This window comes from Camelus ferus, chromosome 4 (genome assembly GCF_009834535.1).
Source record: "Camelus ferus isolate YT-003-E chromosome 4, BCGSAC_Cfer_1.0, whole genome shotgun sequence".
Taxonomy (NCBI): Eukaryota; Metazoa; Chordata; class Mammalia; order Artiodactyla; family Camelidae; genus Camelus; species Camelus ferus.
Genome location: NC_045699.1, coordinates 28,374,131 through 28,396,914, shown reverse-complemented (window position 1 = coordinate 28,396,914; position 22,784 = coordinate 28,374,131). Strand labels below are relative to the sequence as shown.

The 22,784-nt window shown below is 36.8% G+C and overlaps 1 protein-coding gene across 5 annotated transcripts in view; it reads left to right on the top strand.

Annotated features, from left to right (window-relative positions):
• The window catches only part of KDM4C (lysine demethylase 4C), a 360,653-nt gene that overhangs the window by 92,984 nt on the left and 244,885 nt on the right, over positions 1–22,784 (top strand). For all 5 annotated transcript variants that reach the window (XM_014552383.2, XM_032477696.1, XM_032477697.1 and 2 more), the window contains one exon: positions 14,809–14,858. In XM_014552383.2, the coding sequence (XP_014407869.2) occupies positions 14,809–14,858 (50 nt within the window). The remainder of the gene's footprint in view (positions 1–14,808; positions 14,859–22,784) is intronic.

Sequence of the window (22,784 nt, the reverse complement as noted above, 5' to 3'; positions counted from 1 at the left end):
AATTTTAGAATTCAAGTCTGTCTTTTTAAGAGAACAAGTTCAGTTATATGTCATTGACTTGACCTGAGCATATTTAATGCACATCTTCTTTCTTAAAACGTGAGCTCCCAGAGAGGGGGACCTTCACTGTCTGGTTCACTAGCATGTCTCCAGTGCCTGACACCCTCAGTGGCATGAGCTTGATGCAGAATGGATACTCAGTAAATAATTGTTAAATGAGCAGTCTTACTGAAGGAATTCCTTAATGACATTTTTTCCCTGAAACACCTAGAGCAGAACATTACTTTAAGGAGTGGACAGCTTGATAATATTTAATGATACATTGAATTAGCAACATGTGTTTCTAGCTCCTACTTGTTTACTTATCTATCTATTAAGTTTAGACTCATAAATATATTCTAATTGCAAATGTTAAGACTAACTGGACAATGGTAAAAGCTGTATGTACCCTTCTGATTGTTTGTACAGAAAAAATGTTCTTGGAATTAACAGTGGTTTGTTTCTGGTTTTAATTACTCTTCCTTGAAAAATTTGACCTCTAAATAAGAAAAATAGACTTTTATAAGTACTTTTTAATTGATATATTTATAAAATTAACTGCAGAAATTCTGATCAGTTTCAGGCATATTCAGGTTATATTTTTAGATAATATTATTTTTAAAAAGTTAAAAAAATTGGAAATATACTCTCCAAAATAATTTTGTACTCAGTTGCTACCTATATTTATAGGAAGAGAATACAATGATAATGGGAAGCAAAAATTTTTATTGATCAAATGGATCACATTTTACTTAGACCTGAGCCTGTCTTGGAGATAAACACAACACACACATGTCCAGAGATCCCTGCTTGGCGCAGAGTTCCTTTAAGAAAGCATCAGTGAGGTTTAGTGTTTTTGATATTGAAACTAAATCTCGCTCTTCTCTGAAGTGATGCATATGGAATGCCTTTTCACTAACTGATTGGTAACTTTGGATTCTCAAACAGGAACTCTAAACTTACATTAATTAAGTACTTTTGATACCCCCGATAAGCATAGCAGACCTTATAAATTCCTTCAGGATGCTTATTTCCTTGTTGCCACTCTTTCACATGAAGCCACCACCACCACCTGCAAGAATGAATCACAGAAACCTTCAAATGAAAAAGAAAAAAAATTACTGAATGAAATCCATAACTCTTAGGGAAAAATCAGAAGGTTAATGCAAATTTATTTACTGTGTAGTTCATGGAAAACAAGCATTATTACTGTTAGCTTTGCAAATTACTGTGGCAGATACAGTAGTTCACAGATTATGTTGTCTAGCTTATCTTTTTTCCTCCATGTTTCTTTTTCCTCCTTGTCAAATTATTTAATCTTGCTGTTTAGGTAGCACTTTGTAGAAAATGCATAGTATTTAATATTTGTTTCATAAAAATTATTCTTTGACTTGAGCATATAGGAAAGCAGCTTTTAAATAATTAATTAATTTATTTATTTTGGGTTGCACTTCCATAGGTAGGCTTGCAAATGGATTTATAAATGTTCCTTCTGTGACCTCAAATATGTTCATTCTTTGTAAGCTTACTTTCCAAGGAGTAGGGGCTTTACTGGAATGGTGAAGTGTGTTCTTTATCTTTGGTGACTCCATTTCATTTCATCTGATCCTTTTATGTGTGCCAGAAAAAGTGCTTATCACTTTAGAAAATCATCTCAGGTAATCCACACGAGGGATTTTCCAGGTAGGTGGGTTTTTTTGCCCTATTTTTAAACTGAGGGCTCTGAGACTGACTTAGAACCTTACGTGCTTTATCTAGTGATTAGTGAGTCTTGCAGCTGGGATTTTAACTCTTATTTGTCTGATTCTTCCCATAGACTTAGCAACAAAAGAAAAAAGTAACGGTGAAGGAATAGGCAAGAAGAAAGTGTTTCTGTCTTTCTGTTTTACACCATAAACTCTGTTTTAATGAGATTTTCTGCAGAACCAAAAGAGAAACCAGCCTCATATTTTGGGACAAAACTGTGGTATAAGAGAGAAGATTTTCAGAAGGGTGAAATGTGGCTAGACTCCAATCTGTGATAATTGATAGCAGTCATTCAGATGGGGGCATCAGTGGAGGTGAGAGTAGAAGTCACTGGGCCAACTTTATTCGCTTCAGATTTTTTCTTTAGATATCCTTTGGAAATCTACTTGAAATTAGAAATAAAATCCCCCATTTTAGAAAGAACGAGTTTTACCTTGAGGATTTTGTCTTCCTCTGGGGAATGGGGGGTGATTCTTCAATTAGACATCTATTTACATTTGGTCCCCTCAAGTGAAGCTTTGGAAAATGCTAGTCTGTCCCTGTCAAGAGATAAGAGTGCCTTGTCTGTCAAACCTGTGAGATAAGAGCTACTAGGATGGGGACAAGCCCAGCTTCTGAAGGCTACAACACAGTTCTCCTTAGTCGTCCAGTATTGTGGACCAACCAGTTTTTACTTTGAAATTAATTTTCATGCATTTCCTCATGTTATTTGGAATCTGTTTTAATCCATTTAAAAAATAATGTCTTCATTGGATTCCTCTGGATTGAGAATGTTTTGCTGAGTTTGTCTTGGCTTCTTGAAATATAAACTCACTGGGAACCAGCTTAGCTGAAAAGGAGAATTTAAATGAATGGTCAGAAACATCTAGAACCCTTGGAAGTTGCCAGGGTGTGTTGGATCCTGGGCCCCAATTCTCTTTGTGTAGTGTCTTCATTTTTCTCCCTGGGCCATATATTCTTCCCTGTATCACCAGAAAGGAAAGCTGCCCCATCTGGGAGGGTGCATGGATTTTTCCAGGCTTGGAGTCTGTGCCAATCTCTTGCATAATTCACTGAGGCCAAGGGTAGGAAGGTATTACTGTCCTGGCTTGGGTCACGGGCTTGCCTTTGTGGTTGTTGGGGCAGAAGCATGAAGAATGGCAGCCCCCTTTAGAATTACAAGTTTGTGTTTGGGGGAGATGGTTCCTCAAAAGAAGGACAGTGCTATTACCTGAATTATGCTGCCCAAGGGGGATAAAACCCAATGTCTTCTACAAATAAAAAGTCAAAGAAAATTTCCAAATGAATGTTCAAGTATTTGATTAAAAATTTTAGAAGTTTGATAACTGGCTATTAATGGTCAGTTTTACCACTTTATTATGTCTTATTCTCTTAGAACTCTTGTATCATTGATTTAGTGTATTTTGATCTTATTTCCTCAAGGAATCTTGAGGGCAGCACCTTAGCACCTTTGTGGGGCCAGGCACCACCACAGATTCATAAATCTGTTTAATTATTGAAGCAGGATTTTTTGGGCTCTGCTAACTTGTATATCATATATGTACAACATCATGCTTCTTTCAGTCTTTATTGATCTTCTTATAATACTCTCTGGTTTCTTATGGGTAAATACTATGAAATTAGCCTATAAAATAATATAGTCATGTATCCTGTGTGATGCTTGTAGAGAATTGGCCTAATGTATAGGAAATTTTTACAAGTTACAAAAAACTGTTTGTTAGAAACTTTTAAACACTCTACTTAATTTTAATTGTCAGTGATAACCCCAGATTTGATAGCTTGCCTAAGAGATATCCACAGACAGTACTCTCCAAATTTAATATAGCCAGTTTGTTGTGAGCCCAGCCCTTCTTCCCTTCCTCCAAATGACTGATTGTTTGTAGGGACTCCACAAGTGGTTTCTTTATTTGAGGATTTATGCATAAAGCTTCTAGAATGTTATTTTATAACATATATATCTGAGAGGACTTAGCATCCAGTTATAGTATAATCTCTGAAATGATTTTCTGACCAGAGACAAAAAAGCCCATTTAACAGTCTTCCTTGAAGTGTTGTTAAAAAAAAAAAAACTTTGGGAAGGCACATGCATCAACAAGGGCTTGAATTAGTTGGGTTGCCTTTGTCATCTTTAGCTCCTGTAAATTATCTCTCTGCCTACCTATGAGAAGAAGATTAACATCATTTAGGGAATGTCAAGCATTGGCAGAAACATACAGCCACTTACTGTTTTTTTTCCCCATTTAAATAAAATTATTTTTATTGAAGTATAATTGACTTACAGTATTGTGTTAGTTTTAGGTGTACAGCAACGTGATTCAGTTTTATGTAAATATTCTTTTTCAGATTCTTTTCCATTATAGGTTATTATATACTGAATATAGTTCCTTGTGCTGTATAGTAGATTCTTGTTTATCTCCTTTCCCTGAGTTTTATTGAGGAATATTGATACACATCACTGTAGAAATTTAAAGCATATAGTGAGATGGTTTGATTTATATGTATTGTGAAGTAATTGCCACAGTAGGTTCAGCTCATATTCATCTTCTCATGTAGATAAAGTAAAAAGAAAAAGGAAAAGGAAAAAAATTCTTCTTGTGATAAGAAATCTTAGGATTTACTGTCTTAACATTAAGTTTTCCTATCTATCATACAGTGGTGTTGGCTATAGTCATCATGTTGTTCACTACATCCCTAGTACTTACTTATCTTAAAACTGGAGAGTTGTACCTTCTGACCACTTTCCTCTAGTTCCTCCTTTACCCACCATCTGCCTCTGGTAGCTACAAATCTGATCTCTTTTCCTGTGAATTTGGTGGTGTTGTTTTCTTTCTGTCTTGTCTTTTCTTTTCTTTTCTTTTCTTTTCTTTTCTTTTCTTTTCTTTTCTTTTCTTCCTTTCTTCCTTCCTTCCTTCCTTCCTTCCTTCCTTCCTTCCTTCCTTCCTTCCTTCCTTCCTTCCTTTCTTTTTCTTTCTTTCTTTCTTTCTTTTCCACATATAAGTGAATACTTTTTTAAATTTAACGCTGTGTCCCTTTTTAATTTTGCACGTTGCTTGAGTTATCTTTGGGTACCTTGGTTGTTTTGTGTAATGTGCACTTTTGAAAGCATCTCAATTTTCAAAGCGTTTTCCAACTGTAAAGTAGCTATGTTAGGTAGTTTTCTCTTGAAGACTGAGCATCAGTCACAGGAAATCTCCTTGAAAATGCTTCAATACTTTGTTGGAGTTAATTGTGGTAGAACTTTGTAAGCCAACTGTAGCGGAATTCTTTAAGCTACTTTGTCTTATTCATGGGTGGTGTAATTATCCTTTGAATAAATGATCATTTGGAAAGGATACTGTCCACTGAAGATTTCCATATAAGGTAAGATTGTTTTTCACTGGGAAAATATTGGCTTTGGAAAATATTTGATATGAACAGATAGCTTCTTATGGAAGTCTTTTTATTAATTACCAATATTTAAAGTTATTATATTTTTGATTCTTCTTGAAATGGCATTTTTTTCTTTTTTATTAATGCTTTATCCTGTAAAACATTGCATCTGTGTTTGGTGACTTTTGGTTTTGCTTGGTTTTTTTTCCTGTTTGTTCATTAATTCATTTATTGAGCCACCCACCTGTCAGGTACTGGGCTTGTTGCCAGTGATACGATGGTGAACAAGACAGAATGCTCTTCATGAAACTTACAGTTTAGAAATATATCTTTTAGTACCCCAGCAGTAGCAGAACACTTGTTTTTAGCAAAATTTTATTGGAATATGAATCTAACATGGGAATCCAAACCTTACACTGAATACTCATGCATAAACCAGAAAAAATATTTTTGTGATGGGTCCTCACTTTGGAAAACATTGTCCTAGCACAGAGGTTCTCAAACTTTCCATAAACGGAAATTTCTTTAGAAGCTTAATATATGAGATTGAAAATAAAGGCAGAGCTGATGTGGCTGACATGTTTATGGTTGGACCTGCTCCCTCATCAGCTCCTTCCTAGAGGTACCTTCAGGAAACCCTGGGGCCCTGGGGGATGCTGCAGAAAACAGAAATTGGTCATTTGATCATCTAGTACTCAGAAAATCACTTTACTACTGAATGTGTTATCTGTTGAGTATTTTGGAGAGGTCAGTAATAAGTAAAGATTTCTTTTGTCTTGTCTGTAGGTAATATCAACTATTAATTTCTAATACCTTTTTTCTTGCTGCAGTTGCCTCACTTATGATTGTCTAGAGATGTGGCTGCTAGACTTCTTTTTTCTCGTCTAATTGTTCTGTCAGGAAATGGACCACAGATGGCTTATATAAGGATGAGGATAAGCGCTGGCTTTTTACCTGGTGTCCTTGTAGGGCCTCAGCTCAAACACTTTCTGGCATAGGTTAGAGATGCTTAGCCTTTTACTTTCAGGATCGATGCTTAAGTGACACTTCATTCCAAGCATGATTGTTGTTAATTGTTTGTTAGCTTGTGTTGCTTGGGAAGCCAGCTTGGAGACTCAGATCTGTGTGCTGGAGGTGTCTTGCACAGTGCCCTGGAAACAGCAGCTGTGGGGAGGGAGGAAGGCAGGACTAAGCAGAAGGGAAGGTTAAACTGCTTTCGAGCCCTGGGCTGCATCTCACAGGCACCTCCGGACCTGGGAAGGTCCTTCAGAATTGCCCCAGATGGAGACAGGAGGACCAGGCCTTAATATTCAGGCACAGGCCATTCATGGCATACGGGCCACCCTCCTCTCCATCTCCAGGGAGCATGATCTCTGGGGACGGAACGAGACCCTTGGCGAGGGCAAGGAACCTCTCTTCGGTGAAGGCGGAGAGGCCTTATCCAGAAGGGGGGCTGGGCGCTTACCAGGGCACGCCTTACAGTCACACTTCTGTTTCTCACTTTCATCTATTTTTAAGAACTGAAAATGAAGTAAGCAGTGTTCAGTTTTCCACAGCTAGCTAATGAGACTTCATAATATAAAATATTAATGCTTAAACTTCAATAAGTGGACAAATTTTTTAAATTGAGTTATAGTCAGTTTACAATGTTGTGTCAATTTCCAGTGTAGAGCACAATTTTTCAGTTATACATGAACATAACATATATTCATTGTCGCATTCTTTCTCACCGTGAGCTACCACAAAATCTTGTTTATATTTCCCTGTGCTATACAGTATAATCTTGTTTATCTATTCTATATATACCTGTCAGTATCTACAAATTTCGAACATAAGTGGACAAATGTTAAAACTTGTTAACATCATCAGTAATGTGACAATGTAGCATGATCACACATACAGAATCTATAGTTGTTCAGCCTTCTTTTTGACACAATTAGGAATATGCTTTGATTAAAAAGTATATTGTAAATTAACTACTTCAGGAATATTGAGTTTTACAAAGTGTAATATAGGCACTTTACTTTTTTTTTTAGTTGAAGGATAGTCAATTATAATGTGTCAATTTCTGGTGTATAGTACAATGTCACAGTCATGCATTTAAGTACATATGTTTGTTTTTATATTCTCTTTCATTAAAGGTTATTACAAGATATTTAATATTGTTCTCTGTGCTATATAGAAGAAATTTGTTTTTTATCTATTTTTATATATAGTGGTTATCATTTGCAAATCTCAAATTCCCAAATTTATCCCTTCCCACCCCGTTTCCCCCAGTAACTGTAAGATTGTTTACTGTATCTGTGAGTCTGTTTCTGTTTTGTAGTTGAGTTCATTAGTGTCCTCTTTTTTCTTCTTTTTTTTAGATTTCACATATGAGTGATATCATATGGTACTTTTCTTTTTCTTTCTGGCTTACTTCACTTAGAATGACAATCTCCAGGTCCATCCATGTTGTTGTAAATGGCATTATTTTATTCTTTTTTTATGGCTGAGTAGTATTCCATTGTAGAAATATACCACAACTTCTTTATCCAGTCTTCTGTTGATGGACATTTAGGTTGCTTCCATGTCTTGGCTATTGTATATAGTGTTGCTGTGAACATTGGAGTGCGTGCATCTTTTCGAATTAGAGTTCCCTCTGGATATATGCCCAGGAGTGAGATTGCTGGATAATATTTTTAGTTTTTTGAGGCATCTCCATACTGTTTTCCATAATGGCTGCATCAAACTGCATTCCCACCAGCAGTGTAGGAGGGTTCTTTTTCTCCACATCCTCTCCAGCATTTATCATTTGTGGACTTCTTAATGATGGCCATTCTGACTGGTGTGAAGTGGTACCTCATTGTAGTTTTGATTTGCATTTCTCTGGTAGTTAGTGATATTGAGGATTTTTTCATGAGGCACTTTACTTTTTGATTCATGAAGTTTTTGTAACAAGAACCAAAGAAAAGTTTTAAATAGTGGTTTCATGGCTTTGTTCTTTGTATTTACTTTTGATTTAAAATGCCATTGTCATTTGCCTGGTATATGTGATAACTTTAGTTTCAAAGGCTGGTGACTTTTTTTCTTCTTTCAATTGTGTGTTTTAAAAGCGGATAAGTGTAAGAAGGATAACTAGGAGAAGTATTCTGTATAAATATTGGAACTTTGGCCTGTTAGCAGACAGAAAATTTCTTCTCCCAAAAGTTGGATCACCTTGCAAGGATTGCAGTGATCATTGTGAAGGGTGTGGATATGTTCATGGGAGGGACAGGCTTGGTAGCCCCTGTCGCTTCCTTCCCTTTGGCATCTTCATGTGACTGATGAGGAGACAGGAATGGAATATGGGACTGGAGAGCACATCTTGAGCTTTGGAGTCAGACAGGTCTGGGATTGGATGGCAGCTCTATTACCCACCTTGCTCAAGTAAATTAGTCCCTCTAAGTCTTGGTTTCCTTATCAGTAAAATGGAAATGTTAGTAGTAGTATCATAGGATCGCAGCACAAAGCTTGATATATTGTAAGTATTCAATAAATGGTAGCTATGATGAGTTATATAATCATGTTTATTGGTCAGTTACTCTTTTCACTGAGCTTTCAACACTTTAGTAACTAATGAGAGCAAGTCAGACACACATACTTATGCCAGTAAAGGAGGGGAAGGTCAGTTTAGAGTTGTTGTCCCTCAGAAAGCTGTCTATGGGGATGTGTGCCTGAATCTTTGTGAGAGATGACTGGGTAAAACAACAACGAGAAGAGGAAATATACACAAAGCAGGAAAGGGCTACTTCACTCAAAACCTCATTTAAGAGAAGGGCATAGAGGGCAGTGCTATTTCAGGACTGACCTGCTTGAGCACAGCCTGGACCTGGAAGGGGATCTCCCTTCTGTGGCCCCGGGTTTGGTAAGAGTGCCCTCAGTGTCACAGGGCAGGTGGAAGGTGTGCCAGTGGGAGGTGCCAGGAGCACCTGTTAGTGAGACTGACAGGGGGACCCCTGCAGCAGCCTGTGTCAGAAAGCACAGTGACAGAGGTCTGGATAGGGGGGCAGCTGAGAACATTAGTTTCTAAACACATTGTGCTTAGACAGCCCCAGGGCTCCCAAAAGAAATTAGAGAGACCTTGAGAGGTGATCTGAGAAATAGGAGTTACCCTATGAGTAGTGCCGATAAACACTTCTTATGGACAGATGGACTGAACGTATCTTGAGTGAGGAATACACAGACTGGTTCATAGAGAAAGCCTGAATCAGAGAAATGGATCTACTACATATTGAAAAACACAGCTTTACCTACTGACAGTTTGAAATGGCAGCCTGATATTGTTCAGTTAAAGATAGTGTTTGTATTACCCTATCATCATTTTAGGATAACATCATTTCAGGTCTATTCTTTGAGTAAACCACCCAAAACTGACTTAGAAGGATTATTCTGTTTCCCTTGGCCTTTAGATTTTTCATAGTTTCTTAATGTTAGCAAAACTATTTGCAATATTCATTATATCTGAAACAAAAACACTGTCCTGAAGGTTAAATGAACAATTAGTAATTTCAGCAAACCAGTATGTACTTGAGGGTGTACAATGGTAGGCATCTTATTTGGTGGTTTTCAGAGGACCCAGAGAAGTATGAGACACATTTATATCCTCAGAGAATTAAGAATTTTTTTAGCCACATAGCTGAGCAGCGGTGGCACATAATAGAGTGCCTAACTATGAAGCAGACACTCACTGTAAAAGGTAGATTAAAAAGGATAATTTGTGTGAAAATTTCCGGGGGGTGGTAGGCATTCTCTCCCTCACAGAGCTCAGTGCCTACCTATCCAGTGAAAGTGACGTATGCACACCAAACAGCAGCTCGCTGTAGAAAGCAGTAGATGATAAATGCTACATGAGAAATACAAGAGAAGGGCTCTGGGAGGAAGAAAAGGAGTAGGATTGCTAAGGTTTCTAATGGTCAAAGAAAGCTTCAAGGAGGAGGTAGAATTGGAGCAGGGCTTTGTAGGTTGGGATTTGAAGTGGAAAGGAGGGGCTGTTTGTGGTGAGGAGGGAGATCAAAGGCTCTGAGAGGGATAGAATGATTCGTAGTCCAGACTGTGGAAAGTGGGCTGCTGATGTTTGTGGCTATGACTAAATTGTGTGTGTGTGTGTGTGTGTGTGCGTGCATGCAGGAGGAGGGGTGTTCCTGAAAACCAAGCAGTAAGGAATAAAGGTTTTAATCCTATGATAGTGATATGAGGTCTGTGGCTGCCCAAGGAGAAATGGGCAGTTCAGTTATGATAATAATCTAGCTGGGGCAGATCAAAGTTGAAATTGAGGTGGTACTGCAGGGAGGTGGATATGAGGTTTCTTGGGTGTAGAGTGGATAGGACTTGTGACTGGCAATAAGGGGCAGAAAGGATGAGAAATTAAAGAGGAGACTGATCGTTCTAGTATTGGGGGGGAGGCTACGGAAAAATGGATTTCTCAACTGAAATGGGGAAGCTAGGAGAGATAACCAACTAACTTGAAGGGGGAAATCACGAATTTGATCCTGTGTATGTTGTGAGTCTTCTGGAGTGATGGGAAGTGATTTTCATAGAAACATCTAGGAGGTGATCAGAGCCCTAGAACTAGGACTTCTCTGACCAAGGGCACTAATTCTCTATAATAAACCCCTATGCATATGGGCCCTCCAGCTTGCCTCTACTTAGTACCATTTCTTCCTTCTAGCTAGATTTTAAACACGGGAAGGTAGTCCATTGGCTACATGGACTAGAGAGGACAAGGCTAGAGACTAGCTAAGAGGCTTCAGGAGTGACGTGTGTGACAGAATGGTGGCCTGGACCAAGGTAGTGGCAGTTGGGATAGAGAAATGTAGACAGGTTCATGGGATTTCTCTTGTACAGGTAAAAGGTGGAACACATAAAACTTGGTGGTTGATTAGATAGGGGAGTATAACCACAGACAACTGCCATTTTTCTGGGCAGTTAGATGAGAAATTCTGTAAAAGAAGCAAGTCTATCAAGAAAGTGATGGAGGCTTAAGCTTTGGACAGATTGGGTTTGAGAGCTGCCAAATGAGTTTGTTCAGTAGCTGGTTGGTTTTCGAAGCGTAGAGCTCCGGAGACACTCATGGAACGGAGATATGGTTTAGCAACATATGGATGATCTTGAAGCCTTCAGGCAAGGTGGTTCCCTTAGGGAAAAGTGTGCTAAAGCATGGAGCCCTGGGGAATGTCAGGCAGCTAGAATGTAGGTTTGGCAAGAGCTGAAGGTAGAAAACCACTGGAAAGGAGTTGTATCATGAAACTCAAGAGAAGTGAGTGAGTGAAGGAAATAGTAAAAAAATTCCAGAGAGGACAAGGAAGGTAAAGACTAACCAGCATGGCAACCTTTCTCCAGTAAGTCATATAGGGTGTGATGGAATTATTACCCAGATTGCAGTGGACCTCAGGGTGAATGGGATAAAAAATGTGGCAGGTGCTGGAAATAATGTGTGTAAAGGGAAGAAAAGAAAGTAGATGTGTGGTAGCAGGATGGACTCAGAAACGGTATTTTTTTGAGACAGAAGAGATAATCATGTCTAAATGCCAGTGGGAAAGGGTCAGATGAGTGGGCAGGCAAGCAGTATTTTTATAATATTATTTCAAAAAATTGTTGAAAATTGCTTAATGTTTCCATGAAGTAGTAGTATGTCAAACAGAAATTAACAAAACCTTGAATGTTATCAGAGTAGCAGGGATTCAAACTTCTTAAAAGCATATGATTCAGATTTTTTAAGGATTTTCCTCCCACCTCTGATTTACTCTCATTAAGGGCATCTTTTTTAGCTATATTCTCATAGTGGCTTATATTGATTTTTTCAAATTGTTTAGATGAAAAATATTAACATTCTTATGAGATTGGAACCTTTTTCTGGTTGACTTGTATTTATTACTTGTTTTTTAAAATAAAGAAATTAAGTGGTATTTTTCTATGCTGGCTGTTAGATTCATAGTAGCTAAATTTTTAGGGCAGTTATATTGGGAAATTATTTTCCCCCATGCCATTAGGTAGGAATTAAGTGCCCAGTCCTGCCCATCTACCTTGCATACACTTTGTCCTTCGCAGTCCCTGGACATTCTGTGCATTAGAACCCTGAGTAAGATACAGGGGGAATGAAGAGAAGGCAAGGCAAAATGGGGAGACCACTCTAAAAATAGAGAGTCCTGGAGAGAGAAGGATTTGATTGAATTAGACATTTGAACGGATTAAGAAGCTGAGGCTGGTAGCAGTCGATCCTCAGTATGAAAGGCTGAACCTGTAGTCAGGAAATGAGGTATTGAATTATATAACTTCTTACCTGTTCTTTCACTTTCCCACTGTCATGATTTTTTTTTTCCCTTTATCCTTTCTCTCCTATACAACTTCCATCCTGGAGGGTCAGGAACATGATTCATCATTTGAAAGCTACAAAAGTCAACAAACACTTTCTGAGTATCTGCTTTGCTACTGCTTTTTTTTAGGAGAAAGACACCGGTCCTTGCCCCTCAGGAGCAGGAGAGGGGAGCAGGAAGGCAGAAAAGTAAAAAAAATTAAATTCTGAGTACCATGGTGGTTGATACAGCAAAAGGAGGAGCGTGGAGCTCTCCCTGGGAGTGACTCAAGCTGAGCTTAGAAAAAGAAGTGGAGGTTTTTGTTGGCTAGACAGGGATTGTAAGGGTGTATAAAGCCCAGAACTAGCGGATGGAAAGTAGTGGAGGAATGAAGTAACAAAAGCACTGAAAGGGGCTTCAAGTGGTTTGGGAAAGCCAAAGAGCAGGATTTGGTTGGAACATTGGTCAGTAGATGCAAGTGAAGAGGTGTCAGGATTGCAAAGGCCTTCTACCTCTATTCTTCAGGTAAATCAGTCACTGAGGGCCAAGGGCTTGGTGATCAGATGTGTAGTTTGCAGAGATGACTTTAGCACACCATGGAGAGGGGGTTTGGAAGGGTACAGCAGAAAAGTGGGGAGCCCACCCGTAATGGTCAGTTACACCTTAGTAACCTAAAGGCCGAGCTGCATTGAGGAGGTACATTCAGTGCCTTAATATAAGTCATGTGTCCTATTAAAAGAATTTTTGTTACATGTGTAATGTATGGGGGAAAAAAATCTTTCTGATAATTAGCCTCCAGAGAAGTTTTACTAGAACTCTTTCAGGAGATGTCTTTACTAAGTGTTGGCTATGTGATTTTGTTGTAGAGTTATGAGGACCAATTGAAAGACTATGTCAAGGATATTTTTGATCTTTTTATTTATGTTTATAATACATTTAAATTTACTTATACTTAGATTTTCTGTGGACAGATGGTTGAATTTCAGATTAATGAGCTTTAACTTTGATGCCATTTTTTAAAGAAAAGTGAATCTGAGTATATAAATATCTCCATGTCCAACCCTTTATGGGCAAGCATGTATCCATTATGTGTGTTCATGCCTCTGTGTGTGCATACGTGTGCATGTGTTTGCATGTATGCTTGCCTAGGGTGCATGTGGGTGTATATTTCCTTTTCTGGGTATATTAGATGATGTAAGGCAGGGACCAAAAACTGGTAAGAAGTGGCCAGTGTAGAAATATGTATTGGGTGATTGTCATTTAGTTATGCTAAAATTTTATCTTCCCAATTCGGTTGGAATAATTTCATTAACAGTTCCTTAAGCAATAGGATATATGGTTGAATTTTCTTTTTAGAGAATTGCCTAGTTACATCGGATCCAATTAAGTTTTGCATATGTTATCAGTGGCATTAAATGCAACCAAGTGTAGTGTTAAGTAAAATGAGAAAAGTTATTTTAGTAAAAAAGTAACTTGTACTTAATATATATTGAGCTAGTAAACAACAATTGTAAGTCTGGATAATAAAATATTTTTATTTAAAACAGGAAATGATCATTTAACTTCAGATTATTATTTTAAAGCTTGTTGGTAAGCTCATAGTAAATAAATTAAAGTATTTCACTTTTGAAAACACCAGGAACTAGACATGAATGTTTCTGATCTCCAAGGGTGAACAATTATTTTTCTATAATCAAGATTTAAAAAGTGACATAATCATGAAATAAATAAAAGCTGCTTTTTTATGGCTAGTTAATTTTTATTTAAAATCTGTTTGAGAAGTATAATGTTCTTAGGTTTGGTAGAGATGTAAGTGTTGCTATAATAATTTTGTGTTCTATTCTGTTTGTCAATAAAAACATTTTAAAAGTTTTTTTTTCTTTTCAAAACAAAACGAAACAAAACAACTCCCAGGTTTGCTTAAAAACAAAGATGAAAGTAACCAACCATGAAACAAAAAAAACATACAACCAAAAATAGCCATGGATTGGTGGGGTGCTGTGAGTTTTGTGAGGGAGGTTCTAGTGTCTGTGCTCCCTTGTCCAGGTGCTCCCTTGTCCAAGCCAGTTTACTGGCCTTGGGCCTTTGTTCCCTAATCTGTAAAATGTGGTTGGAATGGTGAGCTGGAGCATTGAAATAGGTGATATAAGTTATTTTTCTTCTGTTTAGTGTCCAAGGGATATGGCTCTGTGTTTGGTTTTCTAATCTCTACTTAGTTCATCTAAGTGGAATTTAGGACTGATTTTTTTTTTTTTACATGACATTATTTAGAAATAGATATCCTTGGAATACTAGCTGAACAATTATAAAAACAAAATTTTATTTGTGTTTAAAATTTTAGGTATGCAATACCCCCGGAACATGGAAAACGACTGGAAAGACTAGCTCAAGGTAATCTTGCTTTGTTTCTCTTCAGATAGATTTCTTTGTTTTTGAGGTATTTTTACAGTATAGAATGTCACTTTGTCAGTTGAAAATTTTTCAGGTTAATGGCTTTTAAATGTTTCCCTCACTGAATAATTTTAAGGTTTTGCATACATATTTTCCCTATTGCATAATCTTCATGATTATTTTAGCTGGGTGGTTAATATTTTGTCAAGTGATTGCACTTAACCTATTTTGGTTACTTCCAATTTTTTTTCTCTTTTATATAATGTACTTAACATCACTGTGCCAATAATATTTTCCCTTCTTTTAGTTGCACCCTTGAGATAAATTCCAAAGAGTATTGATGCTGCATCTCAGGCTGTAGATGTTTTATGAGTGATTCTCATGTTGTTGTATCATTTCACTAAAGGATTGTGTTAACTCTCCTTCTGACTCTTGTTTGGCCCCTGGGCCTGAGAGTGCACTTAAGGAAGTATGAAGGTAACTGGGTGAGCGTGATGTTGTATGCCTTCTTAGACTCTTAAAATTAAACATGCTTAACTGGAACTTGAATTTTTATTTTTTATGACTTTGTCCATCTTTTTTTTTTCCTTCTTACAGTTATACTGAGATACAATTGATGTATATAGCACATTGTAAGTTTAAGGTGTTCAGCATAATGATTTGACTTATGTACGTCATATAAAGTGATTACTACAGTAAGTTTAGGGAACATTCATCATCTCACATAGATATAAAAATAAATGAAAACAAATTTTCCTTATGATAAAACTCTTAGGATTTACTCTCTTAATGGCTTTCATATATAACATACAGCAGTGTTAATTGTATTTATCATGTTGTGTATTACATTTCTAATACTTATTTATCTTATAACTGGAATACTGTGCGTTTTGACTGACTTCATCCATTTGTGCCTCCCTTGACCCTGTCCATCTTCTTAAGGGCCAGACTGAATAATTCTGGCAACTCTTGTCCCTGTTTTCACTCTCTGTCCACTTGTATCTATGGAGAGCACCTTCTGCTTTTCTTCTGTGTCTTAAAGCTACTCCAGGCAGCCTTGCTCTCATCTTCTTATGCAAGGGAGGAGAATCACATTCATCTCTTGTTGCCCTTATCTTCTGTTTTGCTAGCCACCCTTACCAAGGAAGATGTAGGCTGGTCATGACGTATTTCCAGGGGAAAGTGGAGTTCTACTGAGTGACAAGTAAGATAAGATACTCCTGCCTTTATTCAGAATTGAGTCTTCAGTGAACTTTGCCTTTTTTGTCAGGTGCTGATCTACAATTCATTGGTATGTTAGGTTTGCCTTCTAGTAGGAGAGGGATTTTGTCCCTGTATTATGTATGCTTTCATTTAATGATGAAATGGGGTCATTGAGAAACCCCATTCTTTGAGTTGACAGTTCTGAATAGAAATTGTTAATGATATCTAAAAGTTACTTTCCTTCAAATTATGGAAGAGTATTAGAAGGAACAGTTAGAGTATCACATCTGTAAGAAGCATTATTATAATTTTGTCCGGCTAATAACTGTAAAGCCATAGTGTTTTTATAATGTAATACATTATAGTAATAATAGCAATGTAATTGTAATCTTGAACCTTTGTTAGGGACTATTTTCATGAATATTAAGGTGGATGAATCCTGATTCTGGATAATAGATTAAAGCACAACTTAGAGAATGATTACCATAATCCTTAAATACACAGGCAATGAACTTTGTGCTAAATCTATATGCCGAACTATCCTCTTCTATGTGATAATTATTCCATCAATTTCTGTTCACTTCACTGGCAGAGAAATTTTAAAATGGAGCCTATGTGAACTTTACAGTATGGAGTCATGCTAAAATTTTGCCGTAAACTGTGAACATTTTGACATAAACTGTCTGAAAATACCATTCCAGGAAAATGGATGCCATTTGTTTAATCAGTAAAAGATAAACTTGAAGGTTGAATAAGAACTCAATTGCATATTTATTCAAAACTTTTTGCAGCATTATTTTGAGAAATGACTCAGGGAAGAGACTCTAGTAAGGCAGTGGAAGATTTCTATCCACTGACCGGATGCCAGCCAAATTAATTGAATTCTGCTAAATAATTAAAATGATAAAATAATGCAGTAAATGTGATGGAGCATTATAGGATGTCTAGGTCAGGGCAGCACTTGATACATAAAATGAAGAGCAGCCTCGGATATTTTCCATTATCTTGTCTGCACATCATAATTATCACACTTGCCTTTTATGCATGAATGCTTTCATCTTTGGTTTCTATTGAAATCTTGATTGACTGTGGCACCTAAAAATACTTTATCTGAAAGACATTAGGCCTGCATCTAATAAAGCTAGGAGTTTGATTTTGCCCTTCAGCTGCTTTGTCATTTATACAGGTTTTTTCAATATTATGTACGCATAAATGTAATAAAAAATCCCAAGTGAATTGTTGCAGTTTTTATATGTTATGTTCGCCTCTAATGCCACTGCATTCTTTCTAATTTTTGATTTGGTACAATTGAATGGAGGTATGGTGTTAAACCATGAATGACAGTTTTGAAGGTTTTCAGTTTTAAGAATGTCTAAATCCCATCTATTTTAGAAATAAGACGATATCTTTACTGTTCTATTAAATTAAGCAAGGTACGGATTAAAGTAAATTGCGAGCGGCTTAAATTTTTTGTGAAGGACTATGTTCCATTGGTGTCTTATTGTGAATAAAGTGCTATTATTTTTCAAAAATTGAAGATGATTTAACTGTGGTCAAAAGTTTGGTTACTGGGAAAAGAATATGTGAGTTAGGATATCGTGTAGCAGATTTTAGAAGTGTGAATGAATAGCAGAAATTTTGTTTGAAATGACAGTATGGTAGAAGTGAATATGCTGGTTCTTTTAGGTCCTTGTATTTACTTGTAACAAGTGTTTTCATTTTGACTTATTAAAAAAGCAAGACAGTAAAAAGGAACGGGTGAATCATTATTACAAAGGATTAATTTAGTTCAGATTTTTGGAAGCAGTTTATTTTGGTGTGTGGTGTGCATGCATGTATATGTGTTTAAATGACTAGTCATCATGAGTTTATGCTTGTGGAACAGTGTCTTAGCCTGATTTGCAGGGATCCTTGGTTCCAGGAGGTGGACACAGGGTCTGTAGTGGGATGCAGGCAAGACTTTCTGAAATTTTATTCAAAATTGGGCATATATGTGGATTTCTGGGAAGCTGTGATCAAATCCGTTAAGAGGGTTTGGTCCAAAAGAGATTATGAATCACTGTCAAGACACTAGAAGAATAACAGTAAATAATAAGTCATTTTAATTTTATAAGCAGATTCTAAATTGACCTGTTCTCATACCTCTTCTTGGAATTAGGAAAATGTACTTTTTATCAGCTCTCATACTGATAAATACATAATTCCCTTAAGCATTCATTTGCATGATGGCCTGAAAATACTATTTAAAATGCCTGGTTTTGAAAGGCTAATAAATAAAATATCCTTGATTATAAATAATCAATTTTAAGGGGCCCCCTAAGCCATACAAAAATGAAGAAGTCCAGTGATACATCCTCTGCCTTCATGCCTAACTCATGCTTTAGGCATGGAGCTCAGTGTGTAGTGTGTCAGGGTACATTTATTTTCATCTTACTATCAGCTGAGTTGTATTAAGAATGGTGAAACAATCCCTAAACTTAATTTCCTCATATTGTGATGTCATATTGTAATGTCAGATATCACTGTCTGCGTTTAAATATTTGAATATTTTATATCCAGCCATGTTCGTGATAGGATTTTAAACACTGGACAATAATATGTAACATACACCAAGCTAGCATAATTAGAATGTGGGGTGAAAGACAGTTCTGAGAAGTGGCAGGTAGGGAGTGGGGAGGAAGAATTCAGGAAGGGAATGCCAGCTAGCAGGGAGAAATTACTCTGGAGGGAAATGAAGAGTTCTTTATCCTTTGGATTGGAAGCTGAACCAGGAAATCCTGGTTAGGTTGACTGACCTGTTTGAGCCAAAGTGCTTGGCCTGGGGAGTCCTGGGTGACCGGTGCATATGTGGTCCATGTGTCATGTCAAGGTGGGGAAAACCTGAAGCTGAAACAAAGTGGTCACGGGAATGCAGTAAAAAAAAAAAAAGCTTATGTAATGGTCTATATACCTGTTAAATCAGGTGGAAATTTTACTGTAAGTGTTCTGCCAACTAGTTAAAAATGGGAAAAAACTTACCCTTTATTCATTGCACTATGTTCAGGAGATAAAAATAAGGAAATTTTGTAGGAGAACCACCATCCTTCTCGATACCACGGGCAGTATGAATTTCTCCTGGTGGGCTTCCTAGAGAGCTCCATGGAGCTGTATTTCTACAGTAGACATGTTGAATGTTGATGGATTATGAGACTTGTAGAGCAGAATGAAGCCTGCAGTGTGATAATTTTCTACCCAATCATTAGTTACTCGGTGAACAGTAGGAAGAGTAGAGAAGTCAACTATAGTTTAAACCTCTAATGTTGACCTGTTAACTAGGAATGTGAGGTAAAAATTATCAGGTTTCTCTCCATATAATGTAGCTCATTGGTTCTTGTCATTAATAAGCATGTTAAGCAATTTCATGTATGAATCAAATACACCTGTCTAAAAGCATTTCACACAGAAGCATTCCTTTCACATGCTTTTCTGTACCATTCATTCATTTATATGGTTACTACATTTTTAAAGTCTCGTATCAGTCATATGAAGATTAAAAAATCATTACAGGCCTACCTTATTTTATTGTGCTTTGCTTTATTGTGAGTTGCAGAGAGTGCTTTTTATTTTTTTGCAAATTGAATATGGCAGCCCTGTGTTGAACAAGTCTGTTGGTGCCATTTTTCCAACAGCTTTTATCTCTGTGTCACATTTTGGTAATTCTCACATTTCAGACTTTTTCATTATTAATATATTTGTTGTCTGTGATCAGTGATTTTTGATGTTACTGTTGCAAAAAGATTACAGCTTACGGAAGGCTTAGGTGATGGTTAGCATTTCTAGTAATAAAGTATTTTTAAATTAAGATATGTACTTTTGTTTTAATTAGCTGAGGTAAAGATTGACATCAGATTAATTGAGATAAAATGCATTTACAGTAAAAGCCACCCCTTTAAAATACATATTTTAGTGAGTTTTGACAAATATATATAGTGAACTGCCACCATTGTCAAAAATAGAACATTCCCAGTACACCAAAATAGTTCTCTGATACCCTTTTGCAATAAATTCTCCCCACCAGCCACCAGAAACCACTAATCTGATTTCTATCCCTAGAATACCATAAAAGTGGAATTATATAGTGTATAGACTTTTGTGTCTCACTTCTTTTACCTAGAATAATGCTTCTCACATCTGATCACTTTTACACTGAATACTGAAGGGCATCCTTGGATGTGTATAGCACCTGGTCTGTGAGAGGGTCTGTGATTCTGCACTATCCCATACTGTAAAACTCCCAGCAGAACTTTGACAGTCTTAGCAAATGTATGTTATGGGATGCTTTTAGGGTTCCAGAGCTCTGTGGGATCGGTGGAGTACGTGCTCCTTATCATGGTAGAGATGGCAGATTTGTTGAACTAACATGGTGACTAGAGTCAATATGGTGGAAATGAGTAACAGATACAATAATAATTGCTACTACTCATTGAATGTTGCTGTGTGTCAAGTACACTGTTTTTTTTTAAATTGAGATAAAATTCACAAATTGTAAAATAAACCATTAGCCATTTTGAAGTGTATAAGCAGTGGCATTTAGTATATTCACATTGTGTAACCATCACCTCTATCTAGTTCCAGATTTTCATCACCCTAAAAGGAAACCTTGCATTTACTAATCAGTTATGCTCTATTCCCTCCTACTTCTCCCCAGTCCCTAGCCACTAGTGGTCTGCTTTCTGTCTAGGTATTTACATGTTCTGGATATTTCATATACATGGAACTATAATATGTGATCTTTTGTGTCTGGCTCCTTTCATGTACCATGTTTTCTGCGTTATAACATACAGTAATACCTCATTCTTTTTTTAGCTGAGTAATTCATGGTAAGGACATACCATATTTTCCTCTTCCATTTACCAGTTAGGTTATTAGATTTTAGGTTGTTTTCACTTTTTGACAATGGCAAGTTTGTACGTTATCTCATTGGATTCCCGTAAGGATTCATCCCGTGAGGACAGCCACTGTGGAAAATAGTATGAAGGTTCCTCAACAAATTAAAAAAAGAACTACTATGTGATCCAGCAATTCTGCTTCTGGATATATATTTGAGGGAAATGAAATCACTGCTTAAAGTGATATTTGCACCCCTGATGTTCATTGCAGCATTATTTACAGTTGCCAAAACATGGAAACTACCTAAGTGTCTATCGACAGGTGAATGTATAAAACAAAGTGTTATGTATATATACAATAGAATATTATTCAGGCATAACAGGGAAGGAAACCTTGCCATTTTCTACAACATGGATGAATCCTGACTCCATTATGCTAAATGAAATAAGTCAGATAGCAAAAGACAAATTCTGTAGAATATTACTTATGTGTGGAATCTAGAAGAACAAACTTATAGGTACAGAGAACAGTTTGGTGGTTGCCAGAGGCAGGGGGTGGGGAAAATGGGTGAAGGTGGTACAGACTTGCAGTCATAAGATGGGTAAGTTTGGGGGATGTACTATACAGTACGATGACTATACTTAATGGTACTGTTACTGAAATTTGCTAAGAGAATAGATCTTAAAACTTTTCATCACACACACAAAAATAAAACTATTTTTAGGTGCTGAGTATGAACTAAATTTATTGCGGTAATCATTTCACAACATATACATATATCAATTCATTACATTATATACCTTAACCTTATACAATATTATATGTCAATTATATCCTGAAGCTGGGGGAGAAAAAGAACTCACTAAGGGGTAATAATAGCATCCTGGTTGTATGGATGGGGAAATTGAGAAGCTGAGAGATTATGGGACAAGGCTGTATGAATTGTTGGAGTTGTGTTAGGAATCCGTGTCTCCATAGAAGTTCTCAGTTATTCTCTTTTGTTTTGCTAGCCACGTGGACAAGATGAAGGTGACTTCAAATAATTAAAACAATTAGGGTTTTGGTTTAAAACTTAACTCTGCTATTTAATAGTAATGAAAAGGTGTATGTTTGTTATGAGCAGTAAAGGAGAGAGGAAAGTTGGTGCTCAAGTGAGCTTGTGTGTTCAATGCCTATAAGAGGAGATTGGGTAAGATTTACGCAAAATCCCACAGCATAGTTTGCACCTCACAGTAGGCTGCCTCTCGAACGCTGCTGCCAAAATATCCTTACAGGAGAGGATAGTGAAATCCCTCTACTTCACAATACTCATGCAGATTTTGCACCTTGCTCCCTTAATTAATGTTTGCTTGTGAAAATAAACCAAGTTATTAAACATCACAAAAGTAGATGCTGTAGAAAAATGTGCCAAGTTTATTCTGTGTGTTCTTCTGGTGTGTGGATGACTGTGGGGTATATGTGGTGTGGTAGTGAGATGCTAGCTGCTATTTTCAATACTGGATACTTGAGGGGTCAGCATACAACCGGTTCTTTATTGGAACTTCTTGATCTTCAAGATTGTGAAAGAGAAGACTATTCCATTATGTGTCTGGTAAATCAGAAAGTCTTATGGCATGCTGCAGCAGTAACATTCAAACATGGTAACTTTTAGAGAAGACTTCTTCCCAAAAAATTCCTGAAAACTTAAAAAAAAGAACATCAAGAAAGTAAGTATTAGAATAGAAAAGAAAAGATTTTGAAAGCATAATGAATTTACTTGCAAAAAGTTTAACACATACTTTGTTTTCTCTTTTTTCATGATTTTCAAAAAAGCTGATAGTCTCAGTTGAATTTTTAGTTAAATCCTATCTTTTC